Raw genomic sequence first — 20,609 nt, forward strand, 5'->3', positions numbered from 1 at the left:
TTGGCTTGCTCTTTCCTTTGTTAAAAAAGATTTATTTGTGGCTATGTTGAATCTTCATTGCTATGCATGGAGTTTCTCTGCAGTGCGTAGGCGTCTGATTGTGGTGGCTTCTCTTGTTGCAGAGCACAGGCTCTCGGCAAGCAGGCATCAGTAGTTGCAGGATGTGGGCTCAGTAGGGGAGGCTTGCTGACTTAGTTGCTCCAAGACATGGGATGGTCCCAGAGCAGGGACTGAACACATGTTCCCTGCATTGGCAGGTGAATTCTTATCCGTGAAGTACCAGTAACCATTCAATATCACAGTAACCCAAGCCTATGTCCCAACCAATAATGCTGAAGAAGCTGAAGTTGAAGACCTACAAGACCTTCTACAACTAACATTCCAAAATGATATCCTTTTCATTATAGGAGACTGGAATGTAAAAGTAGGAAGTTAAGAGATAGCTGGAGTAACAGGCAAATTTGGACTTGGAGTACAAAACAAAGTAGGGCAAAGGCTAACAGAGTTTTGCCAAAGAACACACAGGTCATAGCAAATACCCTCTTCCAACATAAAAGAAGAATCAACACATGGACATCACCAGATGGTCAATACAAAAATCAGATTGATTATATTCTATGCAGCCAAACATGGAGAAGCTCTATACAGGCAGAAAAAACAAGACTGGGAGCTGACTGTGGCTCAGATCATGAACTCCTTGTTGCTAAATTCAGACTTAAATTTCAGGAAGTAGGGAAAACCACCAGACCATTCAGGTATGACCTAAATCAAATCTCTTATGATTATACAGTGGAAGTGACAAATAGATTCAAGGGATTATATCTGATAGAGAAAGTGCCTAAAGAACTAGGGATAGAGGCTTGTGAAATCAGACAGGAGGCAGTGATTAAGACCATCCCCAAGAAAAAGAAATGCAAAAAGGCAAATGGTTGTCTGAGAAGGCCTTACAAATAGCTATGAAAAGAAGAGAAGCGAAAAGCTAAGGAGAAAAGGAAAGATAAACCCATTTGAATGCAGAGTTCCAAAAAGAATAGCAAGGAGAGATAAGAAAACCTTCCTCAGTGATCAATGCAAAGAAAAAAGAGGAAAACAACAGAATGGGAAAGACTAGATAGAGATCTCTTCTTGAAAATTAGAGATACCAAGGGAACATTTCATGCAAAGATGGGCATAATAAAGGACAGCAATGGTATGGACCTAAGAGAAGCAGAGATATTAAGAAGAGGTGGCAAGAATACACAGAAGAACTGTACTAAACAGATCTTCATGACCAAGATAATCACGATGGTGTGATCACTTACCTAGAGCCAGACATCCTGGAATATGAAGTCAAGTGGGCTTTAGAAACCATCACTATGAACAAAGCTAGTGGAGGTGATGGAATTCCAGTTGAGCTACTTCAAGTCCTAAAAGATGATGCTGTGAAAGTGCTACACTCAATACGCCAGCAAATTTGGAAAACTCAGCAGTGGCCACAGGACTGGAAAAGGTCAGTTTTCATTTCAATCCCAAAGAAAGCCAATGCCAAAGAATGCTCAGACTACTGCACAATTGTACTCATCTCTCACGCTAGTAAAGTAACGCTCAAAATTCTCCAGGCCAGGCTTCAACAGTACATGAACCATGAACTTCCAGAGGTTCAAGCTGGTTTTAGAGAAGGCAGAGGAACCAGAGATCAAACTACCAACATCCGCTGATCATCGAAAAAGCAAGAGAGTTCCGGAAAAACATCTATTTCTGCTTTATTGACTATGCCAAAGCCTTTGACTGTGTGGATCACAATAAACTGTGGAAAATTCTGAAAGAGATGGGATTACCAGGCCACCTGACTTGCCTCCTGAGAAATCTGTATGCAACTTAAGGTGCAACAATTAGAACTGGACTTGGAACAACAGACTGGTTCCAAATCGGGAAAGGAGTACGTCAAGGCTGCATATTGTCACCCTGCTTATTTAACTTATATGCAGACTAAGTAAGTAAGCGAAGTCGCTCAGTCGTGTCCGACTCTTTGCGACCCCATGGATTGTAGCCTGCCAGGCTCCTCTGTCCATGGGATTCTCCAGGCAAGAATACTGGAGTGGGTTACCATTTCCTTCTTGCGAAATGCCAGCCTGGATGAAGCACAAGCTGGAATCAAGATTGCCAGGAGAAATATCAATAATCTCAGATATGCAGATAAAACTATCCTAATGGCAGAAAGCGAAGAAGAACTAAAGAGCCTCTTGATGAAAGTGAAAGAGGAGAGTAAAAAAGTTGGTTTGAAACTCAACATTCAAAAAACTAAGAGCATGGCATCCAGTCCCATCACTCTTGGCAAATAGATGGGAAACAATGGAAACAGTGAAGGACTTTATCGGTTTGGGCTCCAAAATCACTGCAGATGGTGACTGCAGCCATGAAATTAAGATGCTTGCTCATTGGAAGGAAAGCTATGATCAACCTAGACAGTGTTTTAAAAACCAGAGGCATTACTAGCAAAGTCCATTTAGTCAAAGCTATGGTTTTTCCAATAGTCATCAATGGAGGTGAAAGTTGGACTATAAAGAAAGCTGAGTGCCAAAGAATTGATGCTTTTGAACTGTGGTGCTGGAAAAGACTCTTGAAAGTCCCTTGGACTGCAAGGAGATCCAACCAGTCTATCCTGAAGGAAATCAGTCCTGAATATTTATTGGAAGGACTGATGCTGAAGCTGAAACTCCAAATCTTTGGCCACCTGATGTGAAGAACTGACTCACTAGAAAAGACCCTGATGCTGGGAAAGATTGAAGATGGGAGGAGAAGGGCACGATAGGGGATGAGATGGTTGGATGGCATCACTGACTAGATGGACATGAGTTTGAGTAAGCTTCAGTCATTGGTGATGGACAGGGAAGCCTGGAGTTCTGTAGTCCATAATGTCACAAAGATTTGGACATGACTGAGTGACTGAACTGAACTGAACTGAACTGAATTACCAGGGAGTCCCTACAATTTTGTTTTCTTTTTATGATATTTTTCTGACTTTCCTGTCAGGTTGATGCTGTCCCCATGGAATAAGTTCAGAATCGTTCCATCCTCTGCAATTTTTTGGAATAGTTTGAGTAGGATAGATGCTAACTCTACTCTTAAATTTTTGGGGAAATTCACCCAAATTCACAAAGCCATGAACGTTTGATTTTTTGGAGTTCTATAATTGCAGATTCAATTTCATTACTTGTGATTATTCTGTTCACATTTTGTATTTCTTCTTGGTTCAGTCTTGGGAGATTGTACATTTTTATGAATTTTCTCACGTCTTCCAAGTTGTACATGTTATTGGTGTATAGTTGTTCAGAGTAGTCTCTCATGATCTTTTATATTTCTTGGTGTTTGTTGTAACATCTGCTCTTTAATTTCTGATTGTATTCACTTGGGACCTCTCTTCTTTTTCCTTATTAGTCTGCCTCTTTTCTATTCTTCTCTTAGTACCTATTTCATTAGTTTCAGTTCTGTTATTTATGATTTCTATCCTTCTACTAATTTTGAGTTTTATTTGTTTTTTTACTAATTCCCTTAGGTGTAAGGTTAGGTCATTTATCCGAGACTTTTCTTGTTTCCTGAGATAAGCCTGTATCAAAACCTGTGTCAAAAACTTCTCTCTTAGAAACGGTTTTGTTGTATCTAAGATTTACGGATGGTTGTGTTTTCTTTTCATTTGTCTCCAGGCAGAGATTAGATTTTGTGGTGACCCATTGACTATTAAGCAGTACATTGCTTAGCCTCTATGTGTTTAGTTTTTTTTTTTTTTTTTTTTTTTGGAATATATTTCTTGTAGTTCGTTTCTAGTCTCATTGTACGTGTTCAGAAACGATGCTTGTCATGATTTCTGAAATTCACCAAGCCTGGCTTTATAGGCTGGCATGTGACGTGCTCTGTAGACTGTGCCATGTGCAGCTGGAAACATCTGCAACCTGCATTTTTCTAATGGAATGTTCCATATACATAGAATGTGTCATGTAAAGCTTTTGGTTTCTTATTGATTTTCTGTCTGGATGATGTGTCCATTGATGTAAGTGAGGTGCTAAATTGCCTACTGTTGTTGAGTTACTGTTAATTTCCCCTTTTATGTCCATTAATATTTACTTTATGGATTTGGATGCTTCTATGCTGGGTGCACAGATATTTACATTTGTTATACCTTCTTATTGGATTGATGCCTATCATTATGTAGTGTCCTTGTCTCTTGTAACAACCTCTTTTTCAAACCTGTTTTCTTAGATATAAGTATTGGTACTCTGACATTTTTTCGATTTCCTTTTGCATGGAATACCTTTTACCATTCCCTCACTTTCTGTCTGTGAGTCTAGATCTGAAGTGAGTTGCTTTTCGGCAGTGCATATATGAGTCTTGTCATGTATCCATTTAACTACTCTATTTCTTCTTTCTTGGAGCATTTAGTTAATTTCCACTTAAAGTAATTGTTGATATGTGTGTTCACATTTCCATTTTGTGCGTTGCTTTGGATTTCTTTCTGTATGTCCTTTTTGTTCCTTTCTTTTTCTTTTGTTCCCTTCTCATATGATTTGATGACTACCTTAATATTATATTTGGGTATCTGTTACTTTTCTTGTGTGTATATAGTATACATTTGTCTTTTGCAGTTACCATGATGTTTTTATGTATCAATCTATACATACACATATGCATTTATATGTGATTAAGTTGCTGATCTCTTAATTTCAAATACATTCTTAACAACCATGTATGTATATTCTCCTCCCCTCACAATTACTGCTTTTAATATCTTATTTTACATCTAATTTAAGTATCTCCTAACCCGTTATTGTAGATATAGATGCTTTTGTTAAAAGACAAAATTCTTCCTACCTTCCTTCCAGCTTTGCATGTGAGATGATTTCCTACATTTACTGTATGTTTGCTCCTACTAGTGATCTTTTCCTTTCTTAATTTTTGTATTTCCAGTTTTGGACTTTTTGTTTCTTAGTAAAACTGCTTTAACATTTCTTGTAATGCTAGTTCCTGAACTCTTTTGAGTTTTACTTGTCTATATAGATTTTGATCTCTAAATCAAATTTGGGAAGCCTTGCTGGATAGAGTATTCTTGGCTGTAGATTTTTCACTTTCAACATGTTAAATACTGGGTGCCGCTCCCTTCTGGACTGCAGAGTTTCTGCTGAGAAGTCAGCTGATAGCTCTATGTATATTCCTTTTGTTGGTTTTCTTTTCCTGCTTTCACTGTCCTCTTTTCATCTTTAACTTTTGTCATTTTAATTACTATCTCTCTCTTCTCCTTCTGGGGGGCCTATAATGTACATATTAATGTGCTTAATGTTGTCCCAGAGTTCTCTTTCAAGGTTCTCATTTTTTGTTATTCTTTCTGTTTTCTGTTCACCATCAGTAATTTCCATCACACTGTCTTCCAGCTCACTGATCCATCCTTCTGTATCATCTAGTCTACTATTGGTAACTCCACGTGTATTTTTCATTTCAGTGTTGTATTCTTCATCTATGTTTGGTCGTTCTTCATATTAATATTTTCTTGCTCTGTCTATGCATTCTTCTTCTGAGGTTTTTGATTGTCTTTACAAGCACTACCCTAACCTCTTTCTCGAGTAGGTTGCTTATCTCTATTTCACTTAAACATTCTTTTCGGCTGTTTACTTATTGCTTCATCTGGAACATGTCTGCCTAAGTATTGGCATTTGTATGTACCTGGTAGATTGGTTGTGCTTCTTAATGCTGGAGATGTGGCCTTTTGCAGGCACTATGTGTTTCAGCAGCTGACTCAACTTTCATCACCTTTGGTGTATACTCTAGTGGCTTCCCCTGTGTGGCTGTGTGGGTCTTTCTGTTGCTGAAGGCTGACTAGGTGAGACGTCTGTTAGTCTTGTTTGGCCCCTGGTCCAGTTGGTTGGCAGTTCTGCCTCATGCATTGGCTGCCAGGTGCTGGTTGGCAGAACAAGGTCATAAGGCAGCTGACTGTAAAACTCCAGGGAGCTCTGGGATAGTGCTGGCTCAGTGCTGTATGGAGTAAAGGTGCAGAACATTCCAAGGCCATAGCACTTCCACTGCTGAGTGAAGCCTGGTCCTGGGGCTAGTGCCTAGCTATTGATAGGCAGAGCTGGGACCTGGAGCCTGGTTGTAGGGCCCAGGGATCCCAGAACTGATGTCATCATTTTCTATTACTGCTTTTATAAAAATTATTTAAAGATTTGAAAATTTCATTTTATGCAAAAATTCTAGAACATCGTGACACTTACTGGCTTATACAAAATTACTTGTAATAATGGACAAAACAGGTTTTTTTTTTTTTTTTAAAAAAAACTTATTGCCTGTAAGTGTTTGCTAAAACTAATTGTTTAAATGAAAAGTTCAAAAATCAAATGTGTTCCTATGTATTCTTCTTCTCCCTTTACAATTTACTAGATATTTACCCAGTGTGTCCTACAGAATGTTTACCTTCAAATTATAGCCTCCCTCTCACCAACATTACGTTTTTCATAGTTAATTAGCAGTAAACTTTTTAGCATTAAAGAATATCCCAGTCTGTATGTGCCACAACTTATCCCCTCACTTTTAAAAGAAAATCTATGTTCTTTCCAAGTTTTATAAATATGGATAAAACTGCTATAGACATTTAAAAAATGATTATTTCCACCAGAATACCCAAGCAATTACACAACACAAAATATTCTTATAAAAGATTATGTTTAATAGAAGGATCTTCTTCAATTTAATAATAAAACACTTTAAAATGAAAATTGACTTAAGGCAGTGTTTTGCCACAATTTGTGGGTGAACCCAGAAATATATGCAACTAGTTATAATCCAATAGATTACTGGATCTCCCCTTACATATAAAATTTTACATTAGTTCTAATAAATAGTTACTGATCCTCTTATGTTGTTGGAAAGCCAACTGATAATGTGTCTTTATGTCCTGTCACACTGATACATATATTTTGAACAAATTAATGTATTTCTGCATTGCAAAGATTATCTTTATATTCCTTTTCAATTTAAATAAAAGAGTATAAGGAAAATGTATCAATAATGCTTACCAAAGCTTTATCAATAATGACACGTATTTTCAGAACTCTTTTCAACAGCACACCTGAATCTTTCTGCAAAACAGAGGACATGAATTGATAAGATTTAAAAAATCTTATCTTGTTTGTAATTATCATGTACATTATATAATTATATACACACACACTCACACACAGGTATAGCTAGCTAGCTAGCTAGATAGATTATAGCTACAGATGCAAACACGTAAAGATATAATTAAAAGAAATATAAGGATCAATGCCCATTGAGTAAATAATCTGGGAGATTCTGCATAAACATTTTGAGAACAAATCAGAAGCTTTTGCCTTATACTCTTGATAATTAGAATCCTCAAAAAAAGTTACTGAAATGAGGGAGGATTCTTGTTTCTTTCCCCTCAAAAACTTCCTCTAGGTCCCTAATTTAACCTTCAAGCTAAACAAATTCCCATCAACTTACCCCCAAATGTTGGTCTATTTTATCATCATTTTTGTACTTGAAATTATTTACCATGGCCTACTCTCAATAAAATGCATGTATTTTAAGAACACAGTTACACAAACTGGTAGCAATGTATACAACCATGCATCCATTACTATCAGTAAAATAAAGAATGTTTCCATTACCCTATAAAGTTAATAGCCTATAAGGTTCAAGGTAACCAGTGACCTACTTTCTCTCACCATAGGTTGCAATAATTTACTCTATAAGTTTATATAAGTGAAATCGTATGATATGTCTTCTTCTATATCTGGTTTCTTTAACTCAGCACTTGTCCGTGTTGCTGTGATTATTGGTAATTCATTTGTTTTTGTTGTTACCAAGTGTGAGATTTTAGAAACATAGAACAATTTGTTAATATATTTAACCGTTGATGACCATTTGGATTGTTTGAACATCTTAGCTGTTGTAAATGATGTAGATGTGAATATCCATGTACAGGTTTTTGGATAGTTATAGTCTTTCATTTTTCTTGGTTCAATGTTTAGAACTGGAAAATCTGATTCACATGATACTTGTATATGTATATAGAAATATAAAAATTTGATAGTTTTCTATAGTTATTAGGTTGGTTAAAATGTTTGTTCAGGTCTTTTCATTACATCAAATAGAAAAATCTGAACAGATCTTTTGGCCAACTCAATAGATGGATCATTCTGCATTTTTTGCCAAGAACTAATGTCAACTGCTCCACACTCTTGCCTTCATTTGGTGTTGTCATTCTTTTGCATTGCATCCATTCCTGTCAGTATGTGCTGAGAACTCATTGAGATTTTAATTTGCAGTTCCTGTATGATTAATGATGTTGAACATCTTTTCACAGTCTTATGGCTCATTAATTTGGTTTCTCCTAAATCCCCTACTAGAAATTTTGTTTGGTTTGACACTTAAGTTTACCCTCTAATTCAATTTTCTAGAATAAGGATTTCCATGTGGAAATCCAATCTTCTTACATATTTGATGAAGATGTCATTCTTTACTTTCCAAAGACCTTAGCATCTTTGCTCATAACCATTTGGGCAAGAGCACATGGCTATACCTCTCCTCTATGGTATTCCACTGTTCCACACATAAACCAATACCACAGCATGTATCTTGAGAGTGAGGTCAGCAAACTATAGCCTATGGTATACCCTCCTCAGTTCAGTTCAGTTGCTCAGTCGTGTCCGACGCTTTGGACCTCATGAACTGCAGCACGCCAGTCCTCCCTGTCCACAACCAACTCCCGGAGTTTACCCAAATTCATGTCCATTGGGTCGGTGATGCCATCCAACCATCTCATCCTCTGTCATCCCCTTCTCATCCTGCCTTCAATCTTTCCCAGTTTTGGGGTCTTTTCTAATGAGTCAGCTCTTTGCAACAGGTGGCCAAAGTACTGGAGTTTCAGCTTCAATATCAGTCCTTCCAGTGAACACCCAGGACTGATTTCCTTTAGGAGTGACTGGCTGGATCTCCTTGCAGTCCAAGGGACTCTCAAGAGTCTACTCCAACACCACAGTTCAAAAGCATCAATCCTGCCATGCTCAGCATTGAATCTAACATTCAGTTCAGTTCAGTCGCTAAGTCATGTCTGACTCTTCGCGACCTCATGAATTGCATCATGCCAGGCCTTCCTGTCCATCACCAACTTCCGGAGTTCACCCAAACTCATGTCCATTGAGTCGGTGATGCCATCTAGCCATCTCATCCTCTGCTGTCCCCTTCTCCTACTGCCCCCAATCCCTCCCAGCATCAGAGTCTTTCCCAATGAGTCAGCTCTTCGTATGAGGTGGCTAAAGTATTGGAGTTTCAGCTTCAACATCAGTCCTTCCAAAGAACACCCAGGACTGATCTTTAGAGTGGACTGGTTGGATCTCCTTGCAGTCCAAGGGACTCTCAAGAGTCTTCTCCAACACCACAGTTCAAAAGCATCAGTTCTTCGGCACTCAGCTTTCTTTATAGTCCAACTCTCACATCCATACAGGACCACTGGAAAAACCATAGTCTTGACTAGACAGACCTTTGTTGGCAAAGTAATGTCTCTGCTTTTCAATATGCTATCTAGGTTGGTCATAACTTTCCTTCCAAGGAGTGAGTGTCTTTTAATTTCATGGCTGCAGTCACCATCTACAGTGATTTTGGAGACCCCCAAAATAAAATCTGACACTGTTTCCACTGTTTCCCATCTATTTGCCAGGAAATGATGGGACAAGATGCCATAATCTTAGTTTTTGGACTGTTGAATTTTAAGCCTACTTTTTCACACTCCTCTTTCACTTTCATCAAAGGGCCTTTTAGTTCCTCTTCACTGTCATAAGGGTTGTGTCATCTGCATGTCTGAGGTTACTGATATTTCTCCCGGCAATCTTGATTCCAGCTTGTGTTTCTTCTAGCCCAGCGTTTCTCATGATGTACCCTGCATACAAGTTAAATAAGCAGGGTGACAATATACAGCCTTAACGTACTCCTTTCCCTGTTTGGAACCAGTCTGTTGTTCCATGTCCAGTTTCAACTGTTGCTTCCTGACCTGCATACAGGTTTCTCAAGAGGCAGGTCAGGTGGTCTGGTATTCCCATCTCTTTCAGAATTTTCCACAGTTTATTGTGATCCACACAGTCAAAGGCTTTGGCATAGTCAATAAAACAGAAATAGATATTTTTCTGGAACTCACTCACTTGCCAGCAGATGTTGGCAATTTGATCTCTGATTCCTCTGCTTTTCTAAAACCAGTTTCAACATCTGAAAGTTCACAGTTCATGTATTGCTAAAGCCTGGCTTGGAGAATTTTGAGTATTACTTTACTAGCATGTGAGATGAGTGCAATTGTGCGGTAGTTTGAGCATTCTTTGGCAATGCCTTTCCTTGGAATTGGAATGAAAACGGACCTTTTCCAGTCCTGTGGCCACTGCTGAGTTTTCCAAATTTGTTGCATATTGAGTGCAGCACTTTCACAGCATCATCTTTCAGGATTTGAAATAGCTCAACTGGAATTCCTTCACATCCACTAGCATTGTTCGCAGTGATGCTTTCTAAGGCTCATTTGACTTCACATTCCAGGATGTCTGGGGCTAGGTGAGTGATGACAGCATGTAATTGTCTTGGTTGTGAAGATCTTTTTTGTACAGTTCTTCTGTGTATTCTTTCTTGCCACCTCTTCTTAATATCTTCTGCTTCTGTTAGGTCCATACCATTTCTGTCCTTTATCGAGCCCATCTTTGCATGAAATGTTCCCTTGGTATCTCTAATTTTCTTGAAGAGATCTCTAGTCTTTCCCATTCTGTTGTTTTCCTCGATTTCTTTGCATTGATCGCTGAAGAAGGCTTTCTTATCTCTTCCTGCTATTCTAGGGAACTCTGCATTCAGATACTCATAAATTTTTCCATTTCTCCGTTGCTTTTCGCTTCTCTTCTTTTGACAGCTATTTGTAAGACCTCCCTAGATAGCCATTTTGCTTTCTTGCATTTCTTTTCCATGGGGATGGTCTTGATCCCTGTCTCCTGTACAATGTCATGAACCTCCGTCCATATATCATCAGGCACTCTATCAGATCTAGTCCCTTAAATCTATTTCTCACTTCTACTGTATAATCATAACGGATTTGTTAAGTCATACCTGAATGGTCTAGTGGTTTTCCCTACTTACTTCAATTTAAGTCTAAATTTGGCAATAAGGAGTTCATGATCTGAGCCAGTCAGCTCCCATTCTTGTTTTTGCTGACTGTAGAGTGCTTCTCCATCTTTGGCTGCAAAGAATATAATCTGATTTCATTGTTGACCGTCTGATGATGTCCGTGTGTAAAGTCTTCTTTTATGTTGTTGGAAGAGGGTGTTTGCTTTGACCAGTACGTTCTCTTGCTTCATTCCATATTCCAAGGCCAAATTTGCCTGTCACTCCAAGTGTTTCTTGACTTCCTACTTTTGCATTCCAGTCCCCTATAATGAAAAGGACATCTTTTTTGGGTGTTAGTTCTAAAAGGTCTTGTAGGTCTTCATAGAACCGTTCAGCTTCTTCAGCTTTACTGGTTGGAGCATAGACTTGAATTACTGTGATATTGAATGGTTTGCCTTGGAAATGAACAGAGATCATTCTGTCGTTTTTGAGATTGCATCCAAGTACTGCATTTCAGACTCTTTTGTTGACCATGATGGCTACTCCATTTCTTCTAAGGCATTCTTGCCCACAGTAGTAGATATAATGGTCATCTGATTAAATTCACCCACTCCAGCCCATTTTAGTTACCTTAGTGTTTTATGATAATGTCTATTCTGTTATTTACCAGTTCTATTGTCAACGTCCTTCATTTTCAAAATGGCTTTGTTTTTCTATTATGTCTATTTCTTGAGTCCTTCCAGGATCTTTAACAGACGGAAAGGGTAGACTTGTGAGTACTAAAGAATGGTTCTCTGGGGTTGTATTATTTAGATTAGAATTTTATTTATGTATTATTTTTTTAATGCTGTAACTTACAATAATAATTTTAACTCTCTAGGTCTCTGCTCCCTTCTGAAGAGAGGGATAATTGCCCTCACTCAGAATTGTAGAAAGAATTGGAAAGACAGGGAATACTGTCAAGGTCTTACAACAAGTCTTGTCACATAGTACATAAATATATAACAATATCAATATTGTTTTTAACTCATTTTGGGTCATGTAATTTGCATTATATTTTATATTTATATTTGTTTTTATGTCCCATGTTTATTACTTTTGTATTCTTCTTTCAGAATTGATTCATTTCTTTCATGTGAAACTTTTGTTGAACAAATGGTGGGGACAAGTGACTTACACTATATGTGGTTCATAAGAAATGACCAATTTTTCAAGAATGATATTGCTCCTTCTCTGAGAGAAAAGAAGTCCGTGAGAGATACCTGTTCAGCTCAGGTTTATCAAGATGGGGATTCAGACACTCTCCTCCCTTTACTCCTATCTGAATTCCAATACTATTGGGGACCCTTTGAGGCCCTGAGTTGAAGCTGGAAAAAGAAACAGCTAGCATTTTCATCTACCTTGGTCTTTGCATGAGCAAAGCCCACACATCATGTTAAACCACTGACAGGAATTCCTCACCTCAAAATCTCCTGGTATTTGACCTAATAGTGTTTACTCATGAAGAATACAGTTTGAAGATAACAGCTTACAAAGTTGTTCCATCTCTTGATTTGACAGAAAATTCAGTGTATTTGGCAACTACTCCTTAGAAATTTGGTTGTGTTGTGGTCTGCTAATCTTCTCATTCCTGGTGAGTCTCTCTCTGTTATTCTAAGTGTGGTTTGTTTTACACATTAGGAAAGGTATACACAATAGGCAGGAAAGAACTGGTTTTAATGAAAAATATCAGTTCTGTAGTTCTGACTGTGTAAATAATTACAGGCTGAAAACTACCTTACCTTATTTTAAGTAATTTTTGTGTTGCCTTTCAATCTTCAATATTGGTGCTAAATAGTTTCATGCCATTCTATATTGTGTTTATACAGAAGAAATCAGATGTTTAAAAATATTGGTTCAGAACCCCTGCTTAAATCATTTTGATTCTCAATTTCATCTGTATTAGAACTCATACCATATCACCTGTATTGTTAAACACTTTGAATTTTTCCATGACAACACCTACCATATTAAATTGTTTCATCCTACATCTAGTGCTTCTTCATATTAGGCATTGACAGCATATTGCAACATCTATGAACACATATGGAGCTTATGGCCTGCTGTCTTCAGAGAGTGTAAATTATCTGGAATGCTTAATGGGAAAACCTTGCTGTCAACATGCTTGGTTTTGATTCTTTGGGGTGGTTCGATTCCCTCCTGGATTCTCATGAACATCTTAGAATGTTTAAACCCATTTCCCAACATCTAGTGTGTCAAGTTTAATATATTCACACTAATTTTGGCATCATAACCACCTTCTATTATGATTTACAAAGACATCTATGCCTGGTGACCCCACTTCACACATTCCACCCAAGAAGAGTCTTAGACCAGCTGTGAGTTTACAGCAGAAACAATTGTTTAGGAGAGGAAATTAGGTTTTATACATATTTTTAAACTGATTTTCAACCACCTGTCGTCCTAGACCCACCCTTAATATCATTTCCTTAGGTATTTGGACTCACAGTTAAAAAGACATTTCAGTAGTTCCCTTGTGCAAGGGTCCCCAGTCTTGGGCCACCAATCAGTAACAGCAGTGATATCCCTGGTTTCTTCTTAGTTCTGAAATTTTAGTGTCTTTTATTTCATATTGCATTTTATTTTGTATCCAAATTTTCCATATTTAGTTCCAATTACCTTGTTTCAGTACATGAGAAACTATTGATAGCAAATACAAATGGTAGTAGCAGTAGCAATATTTATTGATATTCATCAATCACTTACATTTCTGACATATTATGCTAAGTAATTTTCAATTACAAATTTATGGAAACTTTAAAGTACCTGTGTGACTTGGGTATTATTTTTATTATTGGATTTTTACAGATGAGAAGATTTAAATATAAAAAGATGATATGCTGCCGCTGCTAAGGCACTTCAGTCGCGTCCAACTCTGTGAGACCCCATAGATGGCAGCTCACCAGGCCCCCCCGTCCCTGGGATTCTCCAGGCAAGAGTACTGGAGTGGGGTGTTATTTCCTTCTCCAATGCATGAAAGTGAAAAGAGAAAGTGAAGTCGCTCAGTCGTGCCCTACTTGTAGCAACCCCATGGACTGCAGCCTACCAGGTTCCTCCGTCCATGGGATTTTCCAGGCATGAATACTGGAGTGGGGTGCCATTGCCTTATTACTCAGCCAAATACTTGTGGCTACAGCCTAATTGACTAGAACTTCAAGCTATGGCAGCTGGAACTGTATGTTGCCTTTGCCTCTATCAACCCCTCTCTTACTGCTGACTCTTCAAGTCAAGTTGGGGGTTTCAAGGGCAGGGCTATTTGTCTTTGCCATAACATGTCAATCCATTTGGGTTTTCCCACTGCCATAGAAGAGGGTTCATGGAAACCTTTAAAGTTATTTTATGTGACAATGCTCTGCTTCAGTTTTGAAATGGTCTTCAATTGTGTCAGTGTTGTACTGCAACAGGCAGATGGCATAGGGTTGGGAGTCACATCTCAGTTCTATTAAAAAGGAAATTTTCATTCCTATATAAAACTATATTTTATCATTTTTATGGCATTCTGAAAGGGTAATTTAAAAAATCTGCATTTACACCAATATTTTTGGCAAAATAAAAAATATTAAAGCAACAATGAGATGGGAGATCATAAAAAATTAAATTCACATTTTATATTATAATTTTGTTTTGCCTCTCTAAACAAGATATCCAATTTTGCTATGAATATGTGGACACAGTTTCATTTTCTTAACTTTTGATGGCAAAATGTAAAGTTGTGCAAACATTCTTATGGAGGAAGTTAGAATATATATATCTAAAAATCTTGGAAATATACCTATTTCTAGATAAAAACAATTTTAAGAAAAGTGTGACTGTTCAAAAATCTGGTACATTCATGCAGTATTTCCTGCTTAAAGTTAAAAATATAAATATGCAAAATATGCCATAATGAAAGCATATGTTTTAAATTTATATATATATAATACACTGAAATGAATTTGCTCAGTCGTGTCCAACTCTTTGCGACCCCATGGACTGTACCCTCAAGGCTTCTCTGTCCATGGAATTTTCCAGGCAAGAGTACTGGAGTGGGTTGCCAAGTATATAAAAAACAATATGTTGAAATGATTGTCCTGGATTTCACAATAGCCTTTTGTCTAGAGAATAGTATTATGGTCAATTTTTATTATCCTTCTGCTTATATTTAAATTTTTAATAATATTAACTAATATTAATTTAAAATGATAATAAATGCAATGTAACAACGATAAGTGAAAACATATCCTTTTAATAGCACAAATCAAATTTCAAAGAAAAATACATGATAGGGTAATTTTTTTCTTATTTCTTCCTTTATAAATCATTTTTATAACTTGAAAGAGTAAAATAATTAGAACTAATGCCTCAAAGTTCTAAGAACACTATGTCTAGACAATGAGGTATGGAACAATTCTTGCTTCGTTTGTACTTTTGCATTTTCTATCAAAATTAACATTTATTTTTGCAAAGTTAATAAAGTTACTAAATGGCAAAATGCATGACACTTACAATCAGCAAATTTGAGTACCTCTATATTTTTAGGATGAAAATCCAGTAAAAGTGGAACTGTGCTACCCTAGAACCGCAATGACTCCTAAATGCAATAATAGATAGAAGAAGGTAGAAAACTGGATTTACATGTTAATCAAGCAAGATGGAACTATTCTTAGATATGAAATGACAAAGGAAAGTGAAGTCACTCAGTCGTGTCTGACTCTTTGCGACCCCATGGACTGTAGCCTACCAGGCTCCTCTGTCCATGGGATTTTCCAGGCAATAGTACTGGAGTGGATTGCCATTTCCTTCTCCAGGTGATCTTCCCAAACCAGGGATCAAACCCAGGTCTCCCTCATTGTAGACAGATGCTTTACCGTCTAAGCCACCAGAAAAGTCCTGGTGGAAATGACAAAGGTCATGATCAAATTTCTACTTAATGTTTTCATTTAATATTTGTGCATATTTGCATAAAAATACTTAAAAGGCTGCTTGGGGCTGGTGCATGGGGATGATCCAGGGAGATGATATGGGGTGGGAGGTGGGAGGTGGGGTTCATGTTGGGGAACTCATGTACACCCGTGGTGGATTCATGTCAATGTATGGCAAAACCAATACAGTATTGTAAAGTAAAATAAAGTAAAAATAAAAATTAAAAAAAAAGGTAAAAAAAAAAGGCATATCTGCATAAAATACTTAAAATTAGGTATATGTGAGAATTTTGAATTACATATTTACAGCTGTTAAATTTTTTAATATTATATGACTAAGCAAAATATATTTAAACTAAATACCTTATAAGAAAAGGCTTTATTATAACCAGTATCACTTTAGATTTGTTTTCCAAATGTAACAGATATCAATGTGAATATGTTTATCACAATTTGTATACACGAGTTACTTACATTTGATTTCACAAGAATTTTGTAGGACTGATCTGCAAATTGAGTGGTAGAATTGTTCTCTGATATGGGAGAAAAATCACTTTTTTTATCCCTGAACGGATAAATCACATGCTCATATGTAGTTGACGATTCCAGTGGTTCAATTCCATAACTGACATTCTCAAACTGCAAAAATCCCCTGAATATTGAAACACATAAAAAAGAAATTAAAAATATGGATTTCTCAATAATAAACATAAATATTAAAAGAAAACATTAAGTAGAAATTTGATAATGAGTTTGTCCCCTAATATCTAATAATAGCCCCAACCTACTTCCATCAATGTGTAAACCCAATTTTCTACCTCCTTCTATTATAGCATTTAGGAGTCATTGCATTTCTAGAGTGGCTCAGTAATACGGATATTTCTCATTCTGATGACAGCTATTTCTGAATAAATTTTACAATTGCAAGCCTGGCAGAGACAAAGAGTATAGTGGAAAAGATAAGACAAGCAGCCACAGAAAGTAGATGAGAAGAAACACAGTGTAAGTGTCTATTTTCTTTGTCTTCCATCTACCCTTCAAGAAGTTTCTAAAAGTTAAAGGGCACACTAGATATCGACTATGGTACATCTCTGGAATATGTCATTACCTGAGTCCAGAGCAGGTACTAAGTGTCGCAGCTGAATTTGGAATCTCTGTGGCATATCCTTGGTAAAAGCAATGGCCCTGCACAGGAGTAATATAAAGATACATCGGTAATGATTAGCAAACAAAGAGTTTGATTTTATTGATAACTCTCATTCTAGACATCATCAAATATCAAATTTAAGCATTCCATTATACAGTTCAACAGACATTTCCTTTCCTTTTTATCTTTCTACAGTCTTTTCCCCTTGACACTCTTCTGACTTTGAATATTCACAACTCCTATTCTTTCCCAAAGGATTTTTGCTGTAAATCTGAACTTTCCATAAATAACATTCTGATCTATATCTTGTCATTCTCAGTCTACATTTTGAATATATAGTCTAAAAATTCTACCTCAGGTAATCACTGGCATTAATTTGACTTCCACTCTGAGCATTTCATTTGTTTTATTCTAAGTAAGACCAAAATATCTTAACTGACATTTCTTCACTATTTTTTCATATCTCACCATGTTGATCATCTTTACTTGAAAGTCTCTTCTCAATGGACATTTAAAACATTACACTTCCTATGTTCTCCACTGATACAGTCTTTTACTGAATATTTCCTTCTCTTCCTTAAGAAGTGTAGTGATATCTAGAATCAGCCTTGTTCCTCAGTTAATCTGGGACTATGAACACACTATTATCATCACATTCTCATGTACGAATGTGATTCTATGGCATTAGTGCCCAGACATACAACCCCATCAGTAAGCATTCACTCATCTCAATACTCGACTTCACTCCTATCTCCAACTGATAGTGGCAGAGCATACACACTCCACTGTCAGATAACAGTAGCAGCCAATTCTGCCCACAGTGGTGTCAGTAAACTATGCCACAAACCTTCACAAAGACGTAGAATGCAAACCAGGTCCCAACATTTTACCCAGCAGAAGACAGCATCACAGTTTATGCATCTCCTGGCCTTGCATGCCCAATAAGAGAAAATGATCCTCGTGAGATAACTCTCAACACTCCAAACTCAAAGCAGCAAAGAGTGGCCTAGATAAAAAACCTTCCTCTCTCAGGGGCACTAGCAGAGACAGACTGAGAAGCATATTGATAGCCAGTGACTGACATACAGCTAGAGGAAATGTTCTCCATTATATGGTTCCCTCATCAGCCAATATTACCAAGTAACAGAGGGTGGCCCAAGAAAGAAACGTTTCCTGCCATGGGCTGCCCTGGCAGAGATCCAGTGAGCTCCACATAAGCCAGGAAGAATGAAGACAACAAAATAATATCAAAAGTTCCAAGAAAGCTAAATGGTCACTGGAGCAACAACCACACTAAATTTGAACTTAAACAGGGTGATTGCCTTCAACAATAGAAGATTTCAATGACAAGGATACAATCTAAAACTATATACTATATCAAGAACCAAGAATATCACAACAAAATGTGAGAAGACACCAGATGCTGCATATTGAGATTAGCCACATACTGGAATGATTCAATGGATTTTAAAGCAGCTGTAAAAATACTCATTCAATGAACATTTTAAAGCATCCTGAAACAACTGAAAGAATAAGGAAATTTCGGAAATGAAATAGAAGCTATTAAAAATAACAACTAAGAAATTAGAACCAAATAATATAATTTAAAAAAACCCAAACAAAGAAAACAACCCAAACTGGGTAGGAACAAACGCAGAGTGCAGATGGCAAGGGACGGAATCAGTGAACCTGAGACAGATGCGTAAATAAAAGAGATACAGATGCATAGAACAGTCTTTTGGACTCTGTGGGAGAGGGACAGGATGGGATGATTTGGGCGGATGGCATTGAAACATGTATAATATCACATATGAAACAAAAAAAAGACGGAAAAGAAAAAAATTTACCCAATATATAAATCACAGGAAAATTAATTAAGAAAATAAATAGAGTTTCAAGAACACATGGAACATTACCAATTTTTAAAAATATATGTCAGAATCCATGAAGGAGTACCAGAAAGCATTAGCAGAGTAGAAAAAATATTCAAAGAAATAAAGGCTTAATACTGGTCAAAAGACAGCGATTTAGAAATCCCTGCATCTGCCATCCTTCAACAAATACACCAAGTGAGTAGCAATTAATGCACCAATTCCATCTGTGAGAGACCATGAAATAACAGACTGGCTCGTGCACATCTTTTGGTGAATGCAACATCAGATGCACCAAAGCCAGTAGGGAGATTTGGGATGCCTGTTCACCAGAGAATCTGCCCCAGAGATTCGATTAGATTAGAAAGAGATAATCTAGCTTCCAGATTGACCAGGGCAGGAGAAGGTGTTGTTCAAGCAAACAGTACCCCAGTGTTTTTGAGAAGACCCAAGCAACAGGGTCACCAAACCTGGGCAGTCTAGTCAATGAGAGCACAATGGAGATGGTGGCTTGGGTTACTTGACACCACTGACTCCCTTCCCTGCTTGTCCACAGTCATTACAGAGTGAGAAGAAGAAAAATCCCACCTCTCTGCTTCCACGGCAGGAGACAATAGTGGACGGATTGAATGCAGTGCTCCCACTTCACCAATACTGCCCCAAGGACCAGCATCTGGCTTCTCAGATCTTGCAGCACTATAGCCACGGTACAGTCTGTGGGAGAACAGACGCACTGACCTGGGATGACAGAGAACAGTGAGCATACCTTCTGAGACAGAGCCGGGGCAGGGAAACCCCACCAAGGTCTACTTCTACCTGAAGAGAAGAACAGCTGGTAGAGGACCCCTGAATCACTGGCCGGGCTGGTTTGTGGGGGTGTCCTTCTGGACAAGGCCACTCATGAAGACCCTGTGAGGGGACTGCTTTCCTAATAAGCAGACACCAAAGTAGAGTGTTAAGTAAAATGAGGAATAAGGAAATGATATCTCAAACAAAGGAACAAGGTACAGGGTGAATTGACACTAGAGAAATAAAATTAATGTATCTAATAAAAAATTAAATATAAAGATGTTCCCATAAAGATGCTCATTGAAGTTAGGAGAACAATGCATGAACCAAGTGAGAGTTTGAAAAAAAAAAAACGACAACCAGATAAAATATTAAAAGTATCAAACAGAAATCATGGAGCTGTAGAATAATTGCTGTTGTTGTTTAGTTGCCAAGTCATGTCAAACTCTTTCACTACCCCAAGGACTGTAGCCCACCTGACTCTTCTGCCCATGAGACTTTCCAGATGAGAATACTGGAGTGGATTGCCATTTCCTTCTGCAAGGAGTTTTCCTAACTCATAAATTGAACCCGTCCCCTGCATTGGCAGGTTCTTTACCACTAAGCCACCAGGGAAGCCATAGAATAATGACTGAACTGAAAAAATTCACTAGAAGTCTTCAGCAGCAGATTACATCAGACAGAAGAAAGACTCAATTCAACTCCAACAGATCAAAGGAGCAA

At 37.5% G+C, this 20,609-nt stretch overlaps 1 protein-coding gene across 1 annotated transcript in view; it reads right to left on the reverse strand.

The window, feature by feature from the left end:
- LOC128068391 (A disintegrin and metallopeptidase domain 3-like) overlaps positions 1 to 20,609 on the reverse strand; it is a 117,188-nt gene that overhangs the window by 74,713 nt on the left and 21,866 nt on the right. The window contains exons 5-7 of the mRNA XM_052661540.1: positions 17,188 to 17,264; positions 16,554 to 16,731; positions 7,041 to 7,103 (exon numbers count right to left, since the gene is read on the reverse strand). Coding sequence (XP_052517500.1) covers positions 7,041 to 7,103; positions 16,554 to 16,731; positions 17,188 to 17,264 — 318 coding nt within the window. The remainder of the gene's footprint in view (positions 1 to 7,040; positions 7,104 to 16,553; positions 16,732 to 17,187; positions 17,265 to 20,609) is intronic.

This window comes from Budorcas taxicolor, chromosome 24 (assembly GCF_023091745.1).
Source record: "Budorcas taxicolor isolate Tak-1 chromosome 24, Takin1.1, whole genome shotgun sequence".
NCBI lineage: Eukaryota > Metazoa > Chordata > Mammalia > Artiodactyla > Bovidae > Budorcas > Budorcas taxicolor.